The sequence below is a fragment of the Diabrotica virgifera genome, chromosome 4 (genome assembly GCF_917563875.1).
Source record: "Diabrotica virgifera virgifera chromosome 4, PGI_DIABVI_V3a".
In the NCBI taxonomy this organism is placed as follows: Eukaryota; Metazoa; Arthropoda; class Insecta; order Coleoptera; family Chrysomelidae; genus Diabrotica; species Diabrotica virgifera.
The window spans coordinates 200,639,007-200,657,976 of NC_065446.1; the positions used below are offsets into that span (position 1 = coordinate 200,639,007).

Here is an 18,970-nt window from a genome sequence, read left to right on the forward strand (position 1 = left end):
TAAATTATGGTGGACGGGGAGTTAAATGTATATACTTTTAATTTTTCCTTAAAGTACATTAGTCATATATTTTTTGCACCATATCTCGCTTAATTTTTATGTAACCGACATTTAACGGTGCTCGTTTTAAAGGCCTTTTCAAACAATACAAAAGGTGTTGGTAGCATTATACACCTAAAACCTACCGTTCCTCTGTTATTTTAAGTTGAATACACCAATTTGAGCATGCACCAAAAAACAAACTATTTTCACCTACCATATCTCTTTTTGTATTATAAGTAGAACATTTACGAAGGAACGAATATCTTTATTATTTATAATTTAAATAATGTTTTATATAGTGTTTTTAGTTCGATGCATAGTTTTTAAGGTATTCACAAAAAATCCGTCCGAAAAGGTGTCATTTTTCAATGAAAATAGCTAATTTTCAACTACGCATAACTCAAAAAGTATTGAGTTCTCAAAAAAAAAGTATAGACCAGTTTTTGCTTAGGCATAGGTTCTTTAGCCACTTCCGAGCTTATTTTGACCAACAAATTTTCCCCCGCCTTGAAGAAGTGGGAACCGCCCCAAGATAAAAGCGCCATAGTATATAGGGTAGATTTTGTTTCTTGAGCTATTCCCTACTTACTGTGAAAATATCAAGTACATCAATGTAGTAGGATGGAATTCGGAGCCAAATACCCTCATTGACTGCCCTACAATAATGCTCTGCTATGATCGCGTGAGAGAGGACACACATAAGATTATAGCAAAATTTCTATTTACCGTAACTTTCCGAGTTTTTGAGCTATAGCAATGAATTTTATGTCATTGGAAAGATAATTTTGCATTCTTTCAAAATGTGTAAAAATATATAGAGCATATCTAAAAAAATTAAGATTTTTTATTTATTTCCGGTTCAACCGGAAGCCATATTTTTGGTAAAATTTATTGTGATAATAGATAATAAAGTACCATATACGTCTGCAAAATTTCAAATTTAAGTTTCTATTATGAAGGAAGTTGCGGGCACTTGAATCTTTTTTTATAAAAAAATTATAACTCCCCTCCTATGAGGAGTTAAGGAATCTGACTAATGTCATTCAATTTACCGGTAGGGTATCAAAAACATGTCAAAAAATAAAAAAAATCCTTGGAGCCATTTTTTAGAAAATCGAGTTCAAATTTATGTCAAATTTTGACCCCTTAAATATAGGCAACCCCTAACTTTTTCTGAAAAACAATAACATCCTTCTTATAGTGCCATCTTTAGGCTATATAACGACGTTTTCAAATTAAACTTATCTTAAACAAGTTTTTAGATAGGTAGGGAAATGTGTCGGGTGGGCGGTTGGCCATGTTGGCCGCCATTTTGAATTTGGAGATGTCAAATTCCGTATTTTTATTTACCTATTGATGAGCTTACTTTGAGTTGAATTTCATCCATTTCCGTAAAAATTTGCAAAAATGGACCCTAAATAACCCCCCTATTTCGGCCCCCCTTTGAGAGGTTTTTTTTAAAAGCTTAGTTTCTCGACAAAATTCTCTTAAACTTACTCATACCGAATTTCATCAAAATCGGACCGGTAGTTTTTGCTGGGCGGTGGCGACATACGTACGTACGTACATACTTCCGACATGTTTTTTTTATTTGCTTTTTAGACTCAGGGGGACTCGAAACGTCGAAAAAAAGTGAAATCTGAAAAATTTTTTTTGCACGATCCTATAACTTTATCTATTATACTATACTACGTATATAGTACGATAAAGTAAAAAACAGGTCGGAAGTATGTACGTATGTACGTACGTATGTCGCCACCGCCCAGCAAAAACTACTGGACCGATTTCTATGAAATTCGGTATGAGTAAGTTTAAGAGAATTTTGTCAAGAAACTAAGCTTTTGAAAAAATCTCTTAAAGGGGGGCCGAAATAGGGGGGTTATTTGGGGCCCATTTTTGCAAATTTTGACCGAAACGAATGAAATTTAACTTAAAGTTAGCTCATCGATAGATAAATAGAAATACGGAATTTGACATTTCCAAATCCAAAATGGCGGCCAGCATGGCTGACCGCCCACCCGACACATTTCCCTACCAATCTAAAAACGTGTTTAAGATAAATTTAATTTGAAAAAATATTTATATAGCCTAAAGATGGAGATATAACAAGAATATTATCGTTTCTCAGAAAAAGTTATGGGTTGCCTATATTTAAGGGGTCAAAATTTGACATAAATTTGAACTAGATTTTCTCAAAAATGGCTCCAAGGAATTTGTTTATTTTTTGATATATTTTTTATGTCCTATCGTTAAATTGAATAACATTAGTCAGATTTCTTAGCTCCTCATAGGAGGGGAGTTATGAGTTTTTTATAAAAAAATATTTGAGTGCCCGTAACTTCCTCTGTAATAGAAACTAAAATTTGAAATTTGGCAGACGTATATAGTACTTTATTATCTATTATCGCAATAGATTTTACCTACAATATGGCTTCCGGTTGAACCGGAAATGAAAAAAAAAATCTTAATATTTTTTATACACCCTGTATATTTTTACATATTTTGAAAGAATGTAAAATTACCTTTCCAATGACATAAAACTCGTTGCGTTAACTCGAAAACTCGAAAACTTACAGAAAATAGAAATTTTGCTAGAATCTTATGTGTGTCCTCTCTCACACGATCATAGCAGAGCATTATTATAGGGCAGTCAATGAGAGTATTTGGCTCCGAATTTCATCCTACTACATCGATGTATTTTCACAGTAAGTAGGGAATAGCTCAAGAAACAAAATCTACCCTATATACTATGGAGCTTTTATCTTGGGGCAATTCCCACCCCTTCAAGGGGGTAGAAAATTTGTTGGTCAAAATAAGCATGGAAGTGGCTAGAGAACCTATTTTTAAGTAAAAATTGATCTATGCTTTTTTTTGAGAACTCAATACTTTTTGAGTTTGATGGTGACACGTTTTCGGACGGTTTTTTGTGAATATGTCGGTTACATTCAAACTAAGCGAGATATGGTGCAAAAAATTATATGACTAATGAATCCTAAGGAAAAATGAGAAGTACATACATTTAACCCATCATCCACCAGAATTTAAATGCATTGTTTTTCTTTTGCAATACCTCTTAATTATAGTGTTATTTCTACTTTCAAAAATTTTGACGGGTTTAAAATGAAAGGTTTTTGAAAAAAATAAGAACAAATTATAGAGCGCATTTTTAAATTTTCTTAAAATTCTTCCTTTTGCTCCATGCAATTCGAAAATAAAATATCCACGAGAAGTGGTGGGAACCGCCCCCATGATAAAAGCGCCATAGTATATAGTATATAGGATAGACTTTGAATTAGGAGATTGGGCTACTCCCAAAATTTCATTAAAATCCATGCAGTAAAATGCAAATATTGTAAACTATTAATTTCTCAGAAATATGAACTAATTTGAAATGCAAGTATGACTAATATTCTATTGATTTATGCAATAATCTATAGTGTGTCCCCGAAATATGGCATCGAACATTTTCTCAAATGCAGGAATTAATGATGCGTAGAACCATAAAATATTTTCAGGTATACAAGGTGTTTCTAAAATATCAAAATAACGAGTAACTTTGTTATTTTTATAGAATGCCAGTATCTAGTACGATAACGATAATAGATCGGTACGATAAAGTTCTCGGGCGGCCCTTCCGTCCAGCGTTTTTTATTTCTACTGCATCTTGAATGTAAATTTAGTATGTATAGGGTAATATTTTGTTCGTGTTATTATAAGCAATCACAATGATAAAGTTTTACATTTAACTTTCAATATTAATTTTGATGACTTCCAAATAAGGTTAATAGTGATTGATCTTTTTCAGGGACAAGAAGTATATCTCAATACAACAAACAGTTAATATTGGACTTACATAATGCAATGAGGCAGTCGATTGCATTAGGACAAATAGGAGGTCAACCTCCCGCTGCTAACATGATGGAAATGGTAAGCAGTTTATGTATTAATTAACACAACCACTGAACATCAATCGAGTCAATCATTATAATATTTATATAATACAGAACTAATTGTGTTACACCAAATTATAGGCTATTGGTTATATTCAAAATAAGAGAGCTAAAAAGAACTACAACTTTAACGGGATTTTATTGTCTCATAGGTCAATGAACCTCTAAATATGAAAAAACCGCGGAGTGCTACCATTTCAACGGGTGCGTTTTTAAGAAAGGGGTGAATTAGTCCCTAGGCACAGGATGCATTAAGGTGAGTTCTATGCACTTTTGGTACAAACACATCCACAGGAAAATTATTCAGGTTAAATTTACTATCGAAATATCACCTTTTAAAGTCAAAAAAATTTTTTTTTGCAAAAATATATTCAAAAAATAAGCAAAAAAACACGGAAGAAAGCAATTTTGGTTTTTGCCCTATAACTTTTTCCCACGGGGATATATGTACAGGCATTGCTTCACAGATAAAAACTTCTATCCTTCTTCTTTAAAATGATGTGTGGTAGAAGTCTTTAGGATTAATAATTTCCGAAACATGATTTTTTTAAATTCGCCACTCACACCATTTTTGGGTCATTTTCTCTATTAATTCGCAAACATTGTTCTGTAACTTTTTTCTACGCAGTTTTAGGTATATGCAATGATATATTTGGTAGGAATGGAAGTCAATTGCCTTTAAAATGGTCTATTATAGAAGGTCGTATGACTATTTTTGAAAAATATATTTCGGAAACTATAAATTCTAGAGACTTTTACTGCGTCATTTTAAAGAGGAAGGATGGAAGTTTTTTTCTGTAAAGCAATGTCTTTACCTATATCATATCCCCGTTGAAAAAGTTATGGAGCAAAAAACAAAATTGCTTTCTTTCGTATTTGTTTTTCTCTGTTTTTAATATATTTTTGACTTTAAGGTACTAGTACACTTTAGAAGACCAAAAATAAGCATTTTTTCAAGATATTTTTTCGCAGATCTTTTATTAAAAATGAACATAAACCTTTTTAGATATAATATTTAACTCTTAGAGAATACAAAAAATATATCTTTTTTTCATTTATTCACGTAAACTAATATTGTAGAGAGCGCCAAATTCGAGGTCTCGAAAAAAAGTAGTTCCGATGGCGGAAAGTTAATCTCAGGATTGGGATCTCTGAAACAAGAAAATCATACGGCATTTGAAAAAGGAAGGTTTCTTACTTGATAATTTACCACCCTTAGTGAAAAATTCCGCAAAAAAAAAAGATTTTAGGGAAATTTGAAAAAAATTTGTAAAAAAATCGCCGGTTTTTCTTCAGTTTTTCATGGTTAAAAATATCTATTTTTTATTTTTTTGGTCAAAATGTGGTAGATTGTCACGTAAGAAACCTTTTCACCTTTACACCTTGTCACGTAAGAAACCAGATTTTTTTGTTTCAGATATCCCAATCCTGAGATTAACTGTCCGCCATCATTTTTCGAGGCCTCGAGTTTTGCGCCCCCTACAATATTAATGTAGGTGGATAAATAAAAAAAGATATATTTTTTGTACTCTCTAAGAGTTAGATATTAATACGTAAAAAGTTTTACGTTCCTTTTTAATAATGGTTCTGAGAAAAAATTATTGAATAAAATGATTATTGTTGGTCTTCTAAAGTGTACTATCATCGAAATATCACCTTTAAATGGTGATATGTCGATAGTAAATTTAACCTGGAACAATTTCTCTGTAGAAGTGTTTGTACCAAAAGTGCATAGAACTCACCCTAATGCACCCTATGGCTAGGGACTAGGTCACCCCTTTCTCAAAAACGCACGCCTTTAGCACTTCGTGATGTTTTCATATTTAGAGATCTATTGACCATATTAAACAATAAAACCCCGTTAACGTTGTAGTTCCTTTCTAAAGTACATAATCAATAGCCTATTATGGTGTTACACCGTTATATAAAATTACATGTCAAAATACCCCAGGAAAGAAAGCATTTAAAAATAAAAAAATTACGGGCCACTATCTTTTGACTGGAATATCTGGGTGAAAGTCAATAGAAAGGGTGTACGATCTTGTGGGTATCAAAATTTTTACGCAAGCTACTTTTTTCATTTCATTATTGTAAAAAAACCTACGCATTGTAGATGAAAACGTTCACCACACGACTTGAAAATAAGAGTTGATCCGGAGATACAGAAAATTGTACTAGTTTGAAATTGCTTTTTCGGTCATTTAACTCGGTGAATTTGTAGGTTCCCCCCAGTAACCGTTTGAACTACATTTTTGAAAAATCGTAGAGGGTGCTGTGAAGGTACAAAAAGGTACAACAAAAAATACAAATCCCGTTCTTTAAAATGACATCGATGAGATTCCTTAATTATTATAAACAAATTGGCTGTAAATTAAAAAAATCACGAAAATTCGTGGTAAAATACTAGCTTTTCGAATGTATAAAAATATTGTTTCTCAGGACATTATTTTTGAAGTTATTCTAAAGGTTTATAAACTACAAAATTTCAAAAATTTGACATTAGGATTTTTGACCGTATTAATTAAATTTTTTATCTTTTCTTAATACATTTTGATACTATAACTCTTCTACTTTGATTTGGAATGTGCAGAATTGCACTATATTCATTATTTTCTGTCTTATGTTATTGGAAAACAAAGATCTCTGGGATAAACAAATAGAATAAATTTTAAACTAATTAATAGATCGGTGCCAAATTTTGAGGATTTGTTAAGTACCAAAATACCAAACTTTGGGTGAAACCCTAAAATTCTTAGTAAAATTTATTAAAAGTTATTAATAAATATCGATTTTCATTTATTTTGCAATTTGCGAAGCAGCAAATTGACTTTTAAAATTCAAAAATCGGTATTTTGAAGCTTTTTCAACGTTCTAAAAAAATCAAATTTTGTAATTTTGTCAACTATTTAGCTTTTTAATGGGGTGCAAAAAATCTAAAAAATTGCGTTTTTTGCACTAAATTGATAATAATTAAAAAACGGATGCGAACTCTAGGCAGGAAACTAGGAATCTAGGTAGGCTTTCTTCCTATAAGTCTACAATAACTAAAAAAGTAATCATCTACCTGGATATTTGACTATCCTGAGAAAATCCTTATTTCTCTGGACTATTACAGCGCTTTTAAGTCATGAGTTGAAGCACATATTGGTCGAACGTCTTCTTTTTCAAATAATTTGGCATGTTGCTCTTGAAGATGTCTGGTAGAGCTCTATGTATATGTTACCGGCCATCCCGATTTCAGGACAAACTAGTTTGGCCTATGTGTCCAATTTTGAAAAAATGTGAAAACGTTGAATTATCCACGTCCGTCCGTCCGTCTGTCTGTCTGTGCGTGAACTCAACTCCTCCGTCATTATACCAGGTAGAATTGCTTATGTTGGATAATAAAAAAGTTAGGTACTCTAATAGTATGGTATAACTAGACCCAAACCCAGACATCCAAAGTGAAAGTTATCCTCCAACACCAAATTATTCTATATGGTCTACACATTGTTCGGAAAAAAGTCACACCATTTTAAGCGTCGGGTTTAGGGGGAAAAGGGGGGAGAAATCGGTAAATTCGTAGTTTTTTACGTTTTTCGTAAAGATTTTTAAAACTATACGATTTAGCATAAACAACCTTCTATACAAAAATGTTCTACATTAAATTTGAAATAAAAAAGGCCCTATGCACAATCGTTCTAAAATTAACAGTTTCAAAGTTACTGAGGTAGTATAATATAATTGGTCCAAAAACTAACCTAAAAATCCAAAGTAAAAGTTTTCCTCCAACACCAAATTGTTCTATATGGTCCACATATTGTTCAGTAAAAAGTTACACCATTTTAAGCGTCCGGTTTGGAAAGGAGATGGGGGAGAAATCGGTAAATTAGTATTTCTTTTACGTTTTTCGTCAATATTTCTGAAGCTATGCTTTAGCGTAAACAATGTTCTATACAAAAATGTTCTACATAAAATTTAAAACAAAAAAGGTTAGACACATAATTGTTATAAAATCAACAGTTCCAGAGTTACGGAGGGTGAAAAATGGAGGTTTTCGATACTTTTTATATTTTTTGGGCAATTCCCTACAGATTTTCTTTAACAGGATTGTGTTTTATAAATCAAATTTGCTATTTCAGTTGCAGATGGTATTTTAGTGATAAGCCCTTAAAGAAACGTCAACCTCACCACCCAAAATTATCATCAATTGCCCAAAAAATATAAAAAGTATCGAAAACCTCCACTTTTTACCCTCCGTAACTCTGGAACCGTTGATTTTATAACAATTATGTATAGGACCTTTTTTGTTTTAAATTTTATGTAGAACATTTTTGTATAGAACATTTTTTACGCTAAAGTAAATTTTTGAAAATATATACCGACTTTTCCCCCATCTCCCCCCAAACCGGACGCTCAAAATGGTGTAACTTTTTACTGAACCATATGTGGACCATATAGAACAATTTGGTGTAGGAGGAAAACTTTTATTTTGGATGTCTGGGTTAGGCCTTTTTTTGGACCAATTATACTATACTACCGCCGTAACTTTGGAACCGTTCATTTTAGAAGGATTATGCATAGGACCTTTTTTATTTCAAATTAAATGTAGAACATTTTTGTATACAGGGTTATTCATGCTAAACCGCACAGTTTTAGAAATATTGACGAAAAACGTAAAAAACTACGTATTTACCGATTTCTCCCCCTCTCCCCCCTCCCCAAACCCGACGCTTAAAATGGTGTGACTTTTTTCTGAACATTATGTGGACCATATAGAACAATTTGGTGTAGGAGGATAACTTTCACTTGGGATGTCTGGGTTATGCCATCTTTTGGATCAAATCTATCATACTATAACAACTAATGGTTTATTTCACGTTAAGAATAGAACATTACGCTTACGGAGATCAGTATTGCCAAACCTCTCGCGCACTGGTGGATACTCGACTGCCGATTCATTCTAGTCAGTACAGCATGGCATCGGTGCGCTTCTATCGCTCATAAGAAATGCATTGGGCTATCTCCGCAATGTTCTATTCTGAACGTGAGATGCACATTAGCAAAGTAATTCATCAATACACGGTGTTTCTAAATAAGTGCGACAAACTTTAAGGAGTAATTCTGCATGAAAATATAATGACCGTTTGCTTTATAAATGTATGTCCGCAAATGCTTTGTTTCCGAGATACGGGATGTTGAATTTTTTCTTACAAACTGACGATTAATTTATTTTTCTAAAAGTGGTTGAGATATGCAAATGAAATTTGGTAAGTTTTAAGAGGTAGTTATTGCGAATTTTTTGACATACAATTCAGAATTTTATATTCACCATTGGCGTGCATACAGGTATAAACATTTTAGATATATCCCGTATGCACGCCAATGGTGAATATAAAATTCTTAGTTGTATGTCAAAAAATGCGCAATAACTACCTCTTAAAACGTCAAATCAAATCATGTCAAACTCATACGATCAAATCGTCACTTTGTAAGAAAAAATTCAACATCCTGTAACTCGGAAACGAAGCATTTGTGGACATATGTTTATAAAGCAAACGGTCATTATTTTTTCATGCAGAATTACCCCTTAAAGTTTGTCACACTTATTTAGAAACACCCTGTATTGATGAATAACATGGCTAGTTGCTAAAGTACCTAACTTTTTTATTATTCCACATATACTCTGGGCTAATTAGCAAAATTCATGGAAAAGTTATATACCAGCAATTTTATTGCTGGAATCGAATTATAAGATCCTATATATTAATAATATACGTATGCAAAGTCCGCAGATAGTGTGCTACTTTTTTTATAAACAAAATGGCGCCGACAAATCGTAGTTTTTTCAATTATTGCTCTATAACTCCGAAGGTTTTAACTTTACAAGAAAAACACCCAAATAAAAATTCACCCCAAATAAATTCTGCATAGAGATATATTTTTCACGATTTGCTCCGACGAAAATTTTCCTCGGAAAATGCGGGTTTTCCTAATAAAAACTCTAATTTTCAAATAAAGTTTTGGGTAAGTAATTATTAATCAATAATTAAATAACTTAGTGACATCAAAGCTTTCTTGGTATAGATTATAATTCCAGAAGCCGGTGAAAATTAAACGAATATTTTAGCAACAATTCAATTGTTAATTAACAATTTACGATCGCAGTAATAACCAAAATAATCATGATACATTGATCAAACTTATAAAGATTATAAAGATGAGATGCTTATTTAATATTTTATCGACAAAATAAAAATTTTTCTTTTTTTTGCATAATCTATAAATTTTGAAAAAAAAAATAGTTATAATACGCTGGTATAATTAGTAAAGTACAAAGAAAGGTTATTTACCAGCAATTTTATTACTGGAATCGAATTATAAGATCCTATATATTATTAATATAGATATGCAAAGTCCGCAGATAGTGTGCTACTTTTTTTATAAACAAAATGGCGCCGACAAATCGTATTTTTTTCAGTTATTGCTCTATAACTCCGAATATTTTAAATTTACACCAAAAATACTTAAATAGAAATTCACCCCAATTTAATTCTACATAGACGCATGTTTTTCCGATTTACTCCGACGAAAATTTACCTCGGAAAATGTGGGTTTTCCCAACAAAATCTCGAATTTTAAAATAAATTTTTTGGGCCAGTAATTATTTATTAATAATTATATAGCTTGGTGAAATAAAAGCTTTCTTGGTATAGATTATAAATTCAGAAGCCGGTGAAAATGAAACGAATATTCTAGCAACATTTCAATTGTTAATTAACAATTTACAGTCGCAATAACAACCAAAATAATCATGAGACATTGATCAAACTTAGAAAAATTGTTAAGGTGTGATGCCTATTTAATATTTTGTCAACAAAATATACATTTTTCATTTTTTTGCATAATCTTTAAATGTTTTAAAAAAATTGTTATAAACAAATTAACATTTCTCAGAAATTGTTTATTATATTCTAATTTTAAAAAATACTTAAAACTCGTATTTCATAGGTCTTGAAAATGAATGCTTTAAAAAAATTTTCCAACCATTTGCAAAAAATTTATGAAACAGCAAAGTAAATATACGATTTCTTTGTTGTTTATAATTTGTTTTAATTGTTTCAAAGCTTAAAAGTGAGTCTATGGTACAATCTAATTACTTACAAAGAATGTCAAAAATTATTGCAATGGTTATATTTTAATCAAAGATTAAAAATATTTTTGTTGTAATTTTTAGCGCAAAAGTAGGCCTGATACAGAGTCGGAGCTAAAATGTTCACTCGAAGCGACTGACACGCAGCATGTATTATTTATAAAAGTGTACGTCTCGCGCGGCCGGTCGTCGCTCCGAGTGAAAATTTTTGGCTACAGTACTGTATGATTCTACTTTCGTGCGTGTAAATTACAAAAAAATATATTTATAATCTTTAATTAAAATATAACTATTAAACTGATAATCGATTTTTTTTGTAAATAATTAGCTTGTACTTTAAACTCACTTCTAAGCTTTGAAAGAATTAAAAAAAATTATAAACACCGTAGCAATCCTATGTTTATTTTGCTGTTTCATAACTTTTTTGCAAATCGTTGCAAAAAAGTTTTAAAGCATTCATTTTCAAGATATTTAAAATGCGCATTTTAGCTATTTTTTAAAATTATAATATAATAAAAACTTTTTGAGAAACGTTAATTTGTTTATAACTATTTTTTTTAACATTTAAAGATTATGCAAAAAAATAAAAAAATTATATTTTGTCGACAAAATGTTAAATAGGCTTCCCATCTTTATAAGATTTCAAAGTTTGATCAGTGTATCGTAATTATTTTGGTTATTATTGCGACCGTAAATTATTAATTAACAATTGAATTGTTGCTAAAATATTCGTTTAATTTTCACCAGCTTTTGGAACTATAATCTAAACCAAGAAGGCTTTTAAGTCACCAAATTACTTAATTATTGGTAGATAATTACTTATCTAAAACTTAATTTGAAAATTAAAGATTTTGTTGGGAAAATCTGCATTTTCCGACGAACATTTTCGTCGGAGCAGATCCGGAAAAACCCGTCTCTATGCAGAATTTAATCACGGTGAATTTTTATTCGAGTATTTTTGTTGTAAAGTTAAAATCTTCGGAGTTATAGGGCAATGATTTAAAAAAAAACACGATTTTCGGGCGCCATTTTGTTTATAAAAAAAGTAGCACACTATCTGCGGACTTTGCATACCTATATTATTAATATATATAATCGTAAGCTTCGATTCCAGCAATAAAATTGCTGGTAAATAACTTTTCCCAAAAATGGCCTATGCTCCGATAATCAGCCCAGACTAATAAGCGAATACACCAAAAAGCAAAATGTTAAAAAGGCCTAAGGCTATAGTCGAGTTTTAATTTCAATATTTTATATATACTAGAATATTCCACAGGGTGTTCCAAACTTTGAGGAAAAAACACACTATCATTGTTACACCCAGTATACAATGACACTTAACTGTTTAGCAATAATATTACTACATCGATATTCTTGAAGAATAAAGCTATAACACACTAAAAAAATCACTCAAATCCGGACAACAGGTTTAGGAAATACGAGACATCAAAAATGTCCCATTTTAAGGTGGTGCGTTAATTTTGATGCTCGGTGTATAATATCACAACTTATCCATATTTGAAAATATTGAAAACAAAAGACATTATCTTACAAATGTGTCTCAAAACACGGTTCAATATTTGTCTTAACAAAAATAATAAGTAATGAATAGGCGAGCCTTTTCTATACTATATGTTGTCGCTTATACAGCGTGTGTCATAACGAGTAAAGAGACAAATGAAAAGGGGCTGAAATAGAAATTATTTAAAGGGTGTAAGGGTGCGGGCGGCGAAAATTGAAAGCTCAAAGGAAAAATGACGAAACAACGACAAGCAAGTTATAAAAGTGAACAAGAAAAGTGGATTCGGAGTGATGTGGCAAGTTGTAAAAAAGAGATTGTCTTTTCCTACACGAGCGTCTCAAAAGAGGGTAAAATGTTCGGCATCAAATATAATATGTATTATTAATTTATTTGTAGACCTCCGTTTTGACAACAAAATGATCCAAATATTTTTGGGTCATTCCAGTTCAAATCACTCATTTTGGAGCAAAAAAAATTTTGGTCCTCCGATTTGTCTGAAAATTTATATAAAGCTTCTGCGGGACGTAAAAATAGGATATTTAAGGTCAAAAAATCTTCTTCTTCTTCTTTTCTCAAAATGTTATTTTTTGCGGTTTTACAGTGATTTGGTGTTTATTTATACAAATTTGCATTTTCTATCGTAAAGTATCAATGGAAAACATAATATTTTAATAGAGTTGACTCAAAATGTCATTAAATGGTATTATAACAAGTTTCTTTGATTTAAAACAAGCTTTTGATCAAATTTTATAGTGTAGAAAACGTTAAAATACATTTTTTACATACGTTTTTTACATTTTTCTCCATTCCCAAAATACATCATAATCGATTTGGCTGAAAATTTGCCCACAGATACACAAAACATAGGACTTTAAGTGGTGAAAAGGATTTGAATTATATTACAATACCAAAAAAGTTACATGCAATATTATAGTCAAAAATATAGGCGTCTACTGTAAGTAAAATTATCTCGAAAATATCGACCTCACGACAAAAACTGTTAAAAAGAAATTGTAATAATTGTAAATACGATTTATTTGGAACAATTTCAGTTCCTACCATTTTTGTCAAAAAGTTAAAAATAGCGGAGATATTGAACAAATCAGGTTCTCCTTTAAAATCAAGATGGCGGCTAACGTAACGGAGGAATTCATTCGTGACTTTAAATTTAGGCTACTGTTGACTCCGCTAAAGATCAGAAAAATAAAATTTTGGGCAGCTCGGCATTCAAGGTCAAATGCTATCACGACTGGACTAATATATACTTTTGAGTCTGATATTACTGCATATAACTTTTTTGGTATTGTAATATAACTCAAATCCTTCTAACCACTTAAAGTCCTATCTTTTGGCTATATGTGGCCAAATTTTCAGCCAAATCGATGATGATGCATTTTGGGAATGGAGGAAAATGTAAAAAACGGTATTCTAACGTTTTTTATACTTTAAAATTTGATCAAAAACTTGTTTTGATTCAAAGTATTTTGTTATAATGCCATATAATAACATTTTTGAGTCCTTTCTATTAAAATATTATGTTTTTTATTGATACTTTACGACAGAAAATGAAAATTTGTTTAAATAAACACCAAATCACTGTAAAATCGCATAAAATAACATTTTGAGAAAAAAAGAAGAAGAAGATTTTTTGACCTTAAATATCTTATTTTTACGTCCCGCAGAAACTATATACCAATTTTCAGACAAATCGGAGATCCAAAATTTTTTGCCTGAGTGATTTGAAATGGAATGTACCTTTTTGAAATATATTTTGAAAATGTCCTCAAAAGAATAAATAAATTCTCTTAGATCCATAGATATTAACATTTTCATGCAGATTCCCAATTCCATACAAATTGTTCTAAAACATTTGTGATAGTGAACATTAGTGTTGAATAATGAATATTATTTATCTTTTGAGATTAACAAAAACAGATATTTATTTTTGTGTCTTAATTTTTATAATTAGTTTTGCAATTTAATCCCATAATTGGCATTTATTTTAGAAATAAACTTCTTCTTTAAGTGTTGTCTCCCAATCGGAGGTTGGATAGCATCATCCAGGGCCGTAACTACCATTGGGGCAACCGGGGCAGTGCCCCGGGTCCCGGGTCCCGCAGGGGCTCCCGTTTGGTTGGCCGTGCATAGATTTTAACGAGGAAAATAAAAATATATATTTTAAAAGCCGATCCCAACGAAATATTTTTAAATGACACAATTTTAAAAAGACCTTACAGGGGCACTCTCGACCTCAACATAATAAAGTTTTACTTTTTCACTGAGGAAATTAGTTTTTTTGACTAAAATGCAATTGAAACAAAACAGGCGCCCCTGAGGCCTCTACTAAACCTCGCGATGGAGCCAACACGGATCTGAGAGTTAATGTCTCGCAAAATGGCGACTCTGTACTTTTCAACTTCAAAGGCGGCATCGGAGAGTGTCCTTGCTGTTAGATTTATTATGCTGTGCCAGTACACTGACCACGACCAGATTCACTGAATGTGTTTAGCTCACACTACAGTTGCTTAAAGTCTCGGCTGTCACGCCGGACCGAGTGATCCTGTGTGAAAAGATGTTATATTGATGGTACCTACTTGCAAAATTAGTTAGCTTAAAATAAGGTGATTTCAAAATAGTTTTATGTAGGTCAACTAAAATAGCAATATGTACAAGAAACTTCAGTCATCGAATGCATAAAAATGCGTTTCCAAGGGGTTCAATATCGACATTTTTCCGGATCGCCCCCCCCCCCCTTCCGCTGTGGGGTAAAGACCCATTTCGACCAGACCCTCCTATAGGGCCCCCCAGATCACGTTTGCCTCGGGGCCCCCAAAATCGTACTTACGGCCCTGCCATCATCACTATCTTTGCTCTATCTACCGCTGCTCTGAAAAGTTCTATGGAACTGAATTTAAACCAGTCGTTAAATTTGTCAACCACATTTCTCTTCTTCTTCCTATACTCCTTCTCTCTCATACTTTTCCCTGTATTATCAATCTTAGCATTTCATATTGCTGTCTCCTTATTAGGGGTCCCAGATATTGCAATACTTTCGTGTTCGTTTATTATTTATACGTTCTTACTTTGACCTTATTTCTATTCTTTTATCAGGCCCGCCGGCAAGGGGGTCAGGGAGGGTCCGCCGGCCCCCCTTGATAATTACAGCTTAAGATAAAACAAGGTGATTGATAAATTTGGCCAAGATCGAAGAAGATTACAGTTTATATTTACCTATTAATCTTTTTTATTATATACTAGCTGACCCGGCAGACTTCGTACTGCCTCAATAGATAAAAACAAATTTTTTTATGCAATAAACTTAAAATAAACAAAAAGAATTCGTAATTAATAACCAAAAATGCTCGACGTAAATGAGGTTTTATTATTATTTCTAATTAATTACACATATGATGTTTGAAGTAATAAAATTTAGTTGGGAGTAACAAAATAAAGTTTGTAGTGCAACAGTTACAATCTTAAATTTGTTTATCTTATAATGAATACAACATATTTATTTTATCTACATTCAAAACAACTCTGTATTTATAATTGAGTTCGGGGTTGTCCAACTATATAGGTGTTGATTAATCAAAATTAAATTAATTTAAAATTAAACATCATTAAATAAAATGAAATAAAATTAAATAAAAATAATAAATAAATGAAAAAAATAATAAAATTAAATAAAAGTGAATAGAATCTAATAAAAATAAAAATAAAATTTATTAAAATGAAATAAAATAAATAAATAAATGTAATTAAAAAAACAAAATAAAATAAAATAAACGAAAATAAATAAAATACTTAAATTAAATAAAATTAAACAAAATTAATTAAAATTTAATAAAATTTTATAATTTACTGCTTGTTCTTTTCGTGTGCTCAGAAATTTCTCCTGCTTCGTCAGAAAAGTTCGGTTTAGAGATATTTTTCGAAAAATTAAAAAATTCATATTTTGCCCAATTTAAGTCCAAAAGTTAAACAGTTGCACTTTCCTTCGATGAAATTGGTTCCTCGTTCTTCTTCTCTCCTCAGAATATTCCTACGGCTTAAGATATTGTATTTCTGACACCGATTGCGCTAGAGAAAAAATTTTAGTACGGTTCTGCTCGGAATTCATCAAGGAGTCAACCTACTTAATTTCGTATTTTTCAACTCATTTTTATGAGAGTTATGGCGTCATCAGCAACATCCCTTGTGACGTACGGGTATGAAATATAGATAACAACCTACACCCAAACCGGTCGAATATACCTGCCAAATTTTATAAAAATCGGTGAAGTGGCTTCGGAGGAGTATGGCAACAAACACTGTAAAAAGAGCATTTTGTACATATAGATGTAAAATTTTTGGTGGCTTTTAAAATGACTATATAAAACCGTACAAACCTTCCTTGAACTTCCACAAATAATTAAACATTAAAGTTAGCCAAATCGGTCCACACATTCTCGAGTTTTAGCGAGATTAACGAACATCAATTGATTTTTATATATAAGATGTAAAATTTTAGATGGCTATTAAAAAATAACGGTTAAAGATAGAAAAGTGAAAATTTGGGGTTGTATTTACCTTTCCCTTCCACATCACACAAATTTAAGAAAAAACAGTTTGACCAAAAAAATAAAAAAATATATTGGGGGCGCAGCCCCCGTTATGACGTACGGATATGAAAACTTAATAACAACCTATGCTCAGTCCGGTCGAATATACGTGGACAATTTCATAAAAATCTATTCAGTCGTTCTCGAGTTATGTGTTGGTAACTATCACGACTTTCTTTTGTTTATATATAGATGTAAAATATTTAAATGGCTATTAAAAAATGTTAGTGATAGAAAAGCGAAAAATTAGGGTTGTATGTATCTTTACGTTCCACATCATATAAAATTAAAAAAAAAGAGTTTGTCTCAAGAAATAAAAAAAAACATCAAGTGGGCAACCCCCCTTGTGACGTACGGGTATGAAATATAGATAACAACCTACACCCAGACCGGTCGAATATACCTGCCAAATTTTATAAAAATCGGTCAAATGGTTTTGGAGAAGTATGACAACAAACACTGTAAAAAGAGCATTTTATACATATAGATTTAAAAATTTTGGTGGCTACTAAAATGACTATAAAACCGTATATAAAACCGTACAAACCTTCCCTGAACTTCCACAAATAATTCAACATTAAAATTAGCCAAATCGGTCCAGCGATTCTCGAGTTTTAGCGAGACTAACGAACAGCAATTGATTTTTATATAGGTATAAGATGATTATCTATATAAATAAAAATGAATAGAATGTTTGTATGTATGTATGTATGTATGTATGTATGTATGTATGTATGTATGTATGTATGTATGTATGTATGACGTAGATTTTGCCTAAGATTATATTCTTTTGATTTCTGTAACGATTGCATGAATCAACATACTAATCGATTCTGTGGGTTTAAATTTTGTTTGAAATGATCGATAATAATTGCTTTTTAGGACCAGAGTAAGCATCTAGTTAGTTAGCCCAGATGTGAAAGGGATTAAGCTGGTTAATGCATTTACGGTTGGATCTTGACATTTTAATTTCCAGTTACATTTATTGGTGATCTTTTAATAAATATGAGTGATTTATAACAGTACTATTATTTTACTGGCGATTAGTTATAAATCACTCGTATTTACAGATTGCTAATAGAATATAATTAGAAATAAAACTGGTTATTATATTACAAAATTCTATTAGGCAAATTGACGAGCACTGGGATCGACTAAAACATTGGGTGGAATGCATAAAACGTAGTACCTGCTAATGCTTCAAGTATGTACTACATTTTTGAAGATTTTACTACACTTAAAAAGCATTAAATGTTTTGTAAGTGCAGCAAAGCAATTACAAAGCATTTGTAAATGTAGTAATGCTTTGTAAGTGTAGTAAAATCTTCAAAAATGTAGTACACACTTGAAGCAGTAGCAGGTACTACGTTTTCTACTAGAACCTTGTAAAGAAATACTAAAGACTTCCTCAAGGAGAAAAGAGGAATGAATGAACGACGGGATATTGAATATGATAGAACAACAATATAAGAACAAAGATAACAATAAATACAGGGAGATTAACCACGAGATAAGGAAGATGTTAAGGCCGGCAAAAAACACTTTGAAGAGAAATGCAAAAAGATCGAGGACCTCCAAAAAAGATACGATCTATTTAACCTACATAAGAAAGTCAAAAAAATGGCAGAACTAATAAAACAAAATCTCACTGGCGCACTTCTGAATAGACACGGGATTGCTATAACACAGACCAATGAGAAAGTACAACGTTCGGCAGAATATA

The 18,970-nt window shown here is 31.4% G+C and overlaps 1 protein-coding gene across 2 annotated transcripts in view; it reads left to right on the forward strand.

The window, feature by feature from the left end:
- The window catches only part of LOC126884065 (venom allergen 5 2-like), a 350,744-nt gene that overhangs the window by 216,430 nt on the left and 115,344 nt on the right, over window positions 1–18,970 (forward strand). For both annotated transcript variants that reach the window (XM_050649852.1, XM_050649851.1), the window contains one exon: window positions 3,848–3,969. In XM_050649852.1, the coding sequence (XP_050505809.1) occupies window positions 3,848–3,969 (122 nt within the window). The remainder of the gene's footprint in view (window positions 1–3,847; window positions 3,970–18,970) is intronic.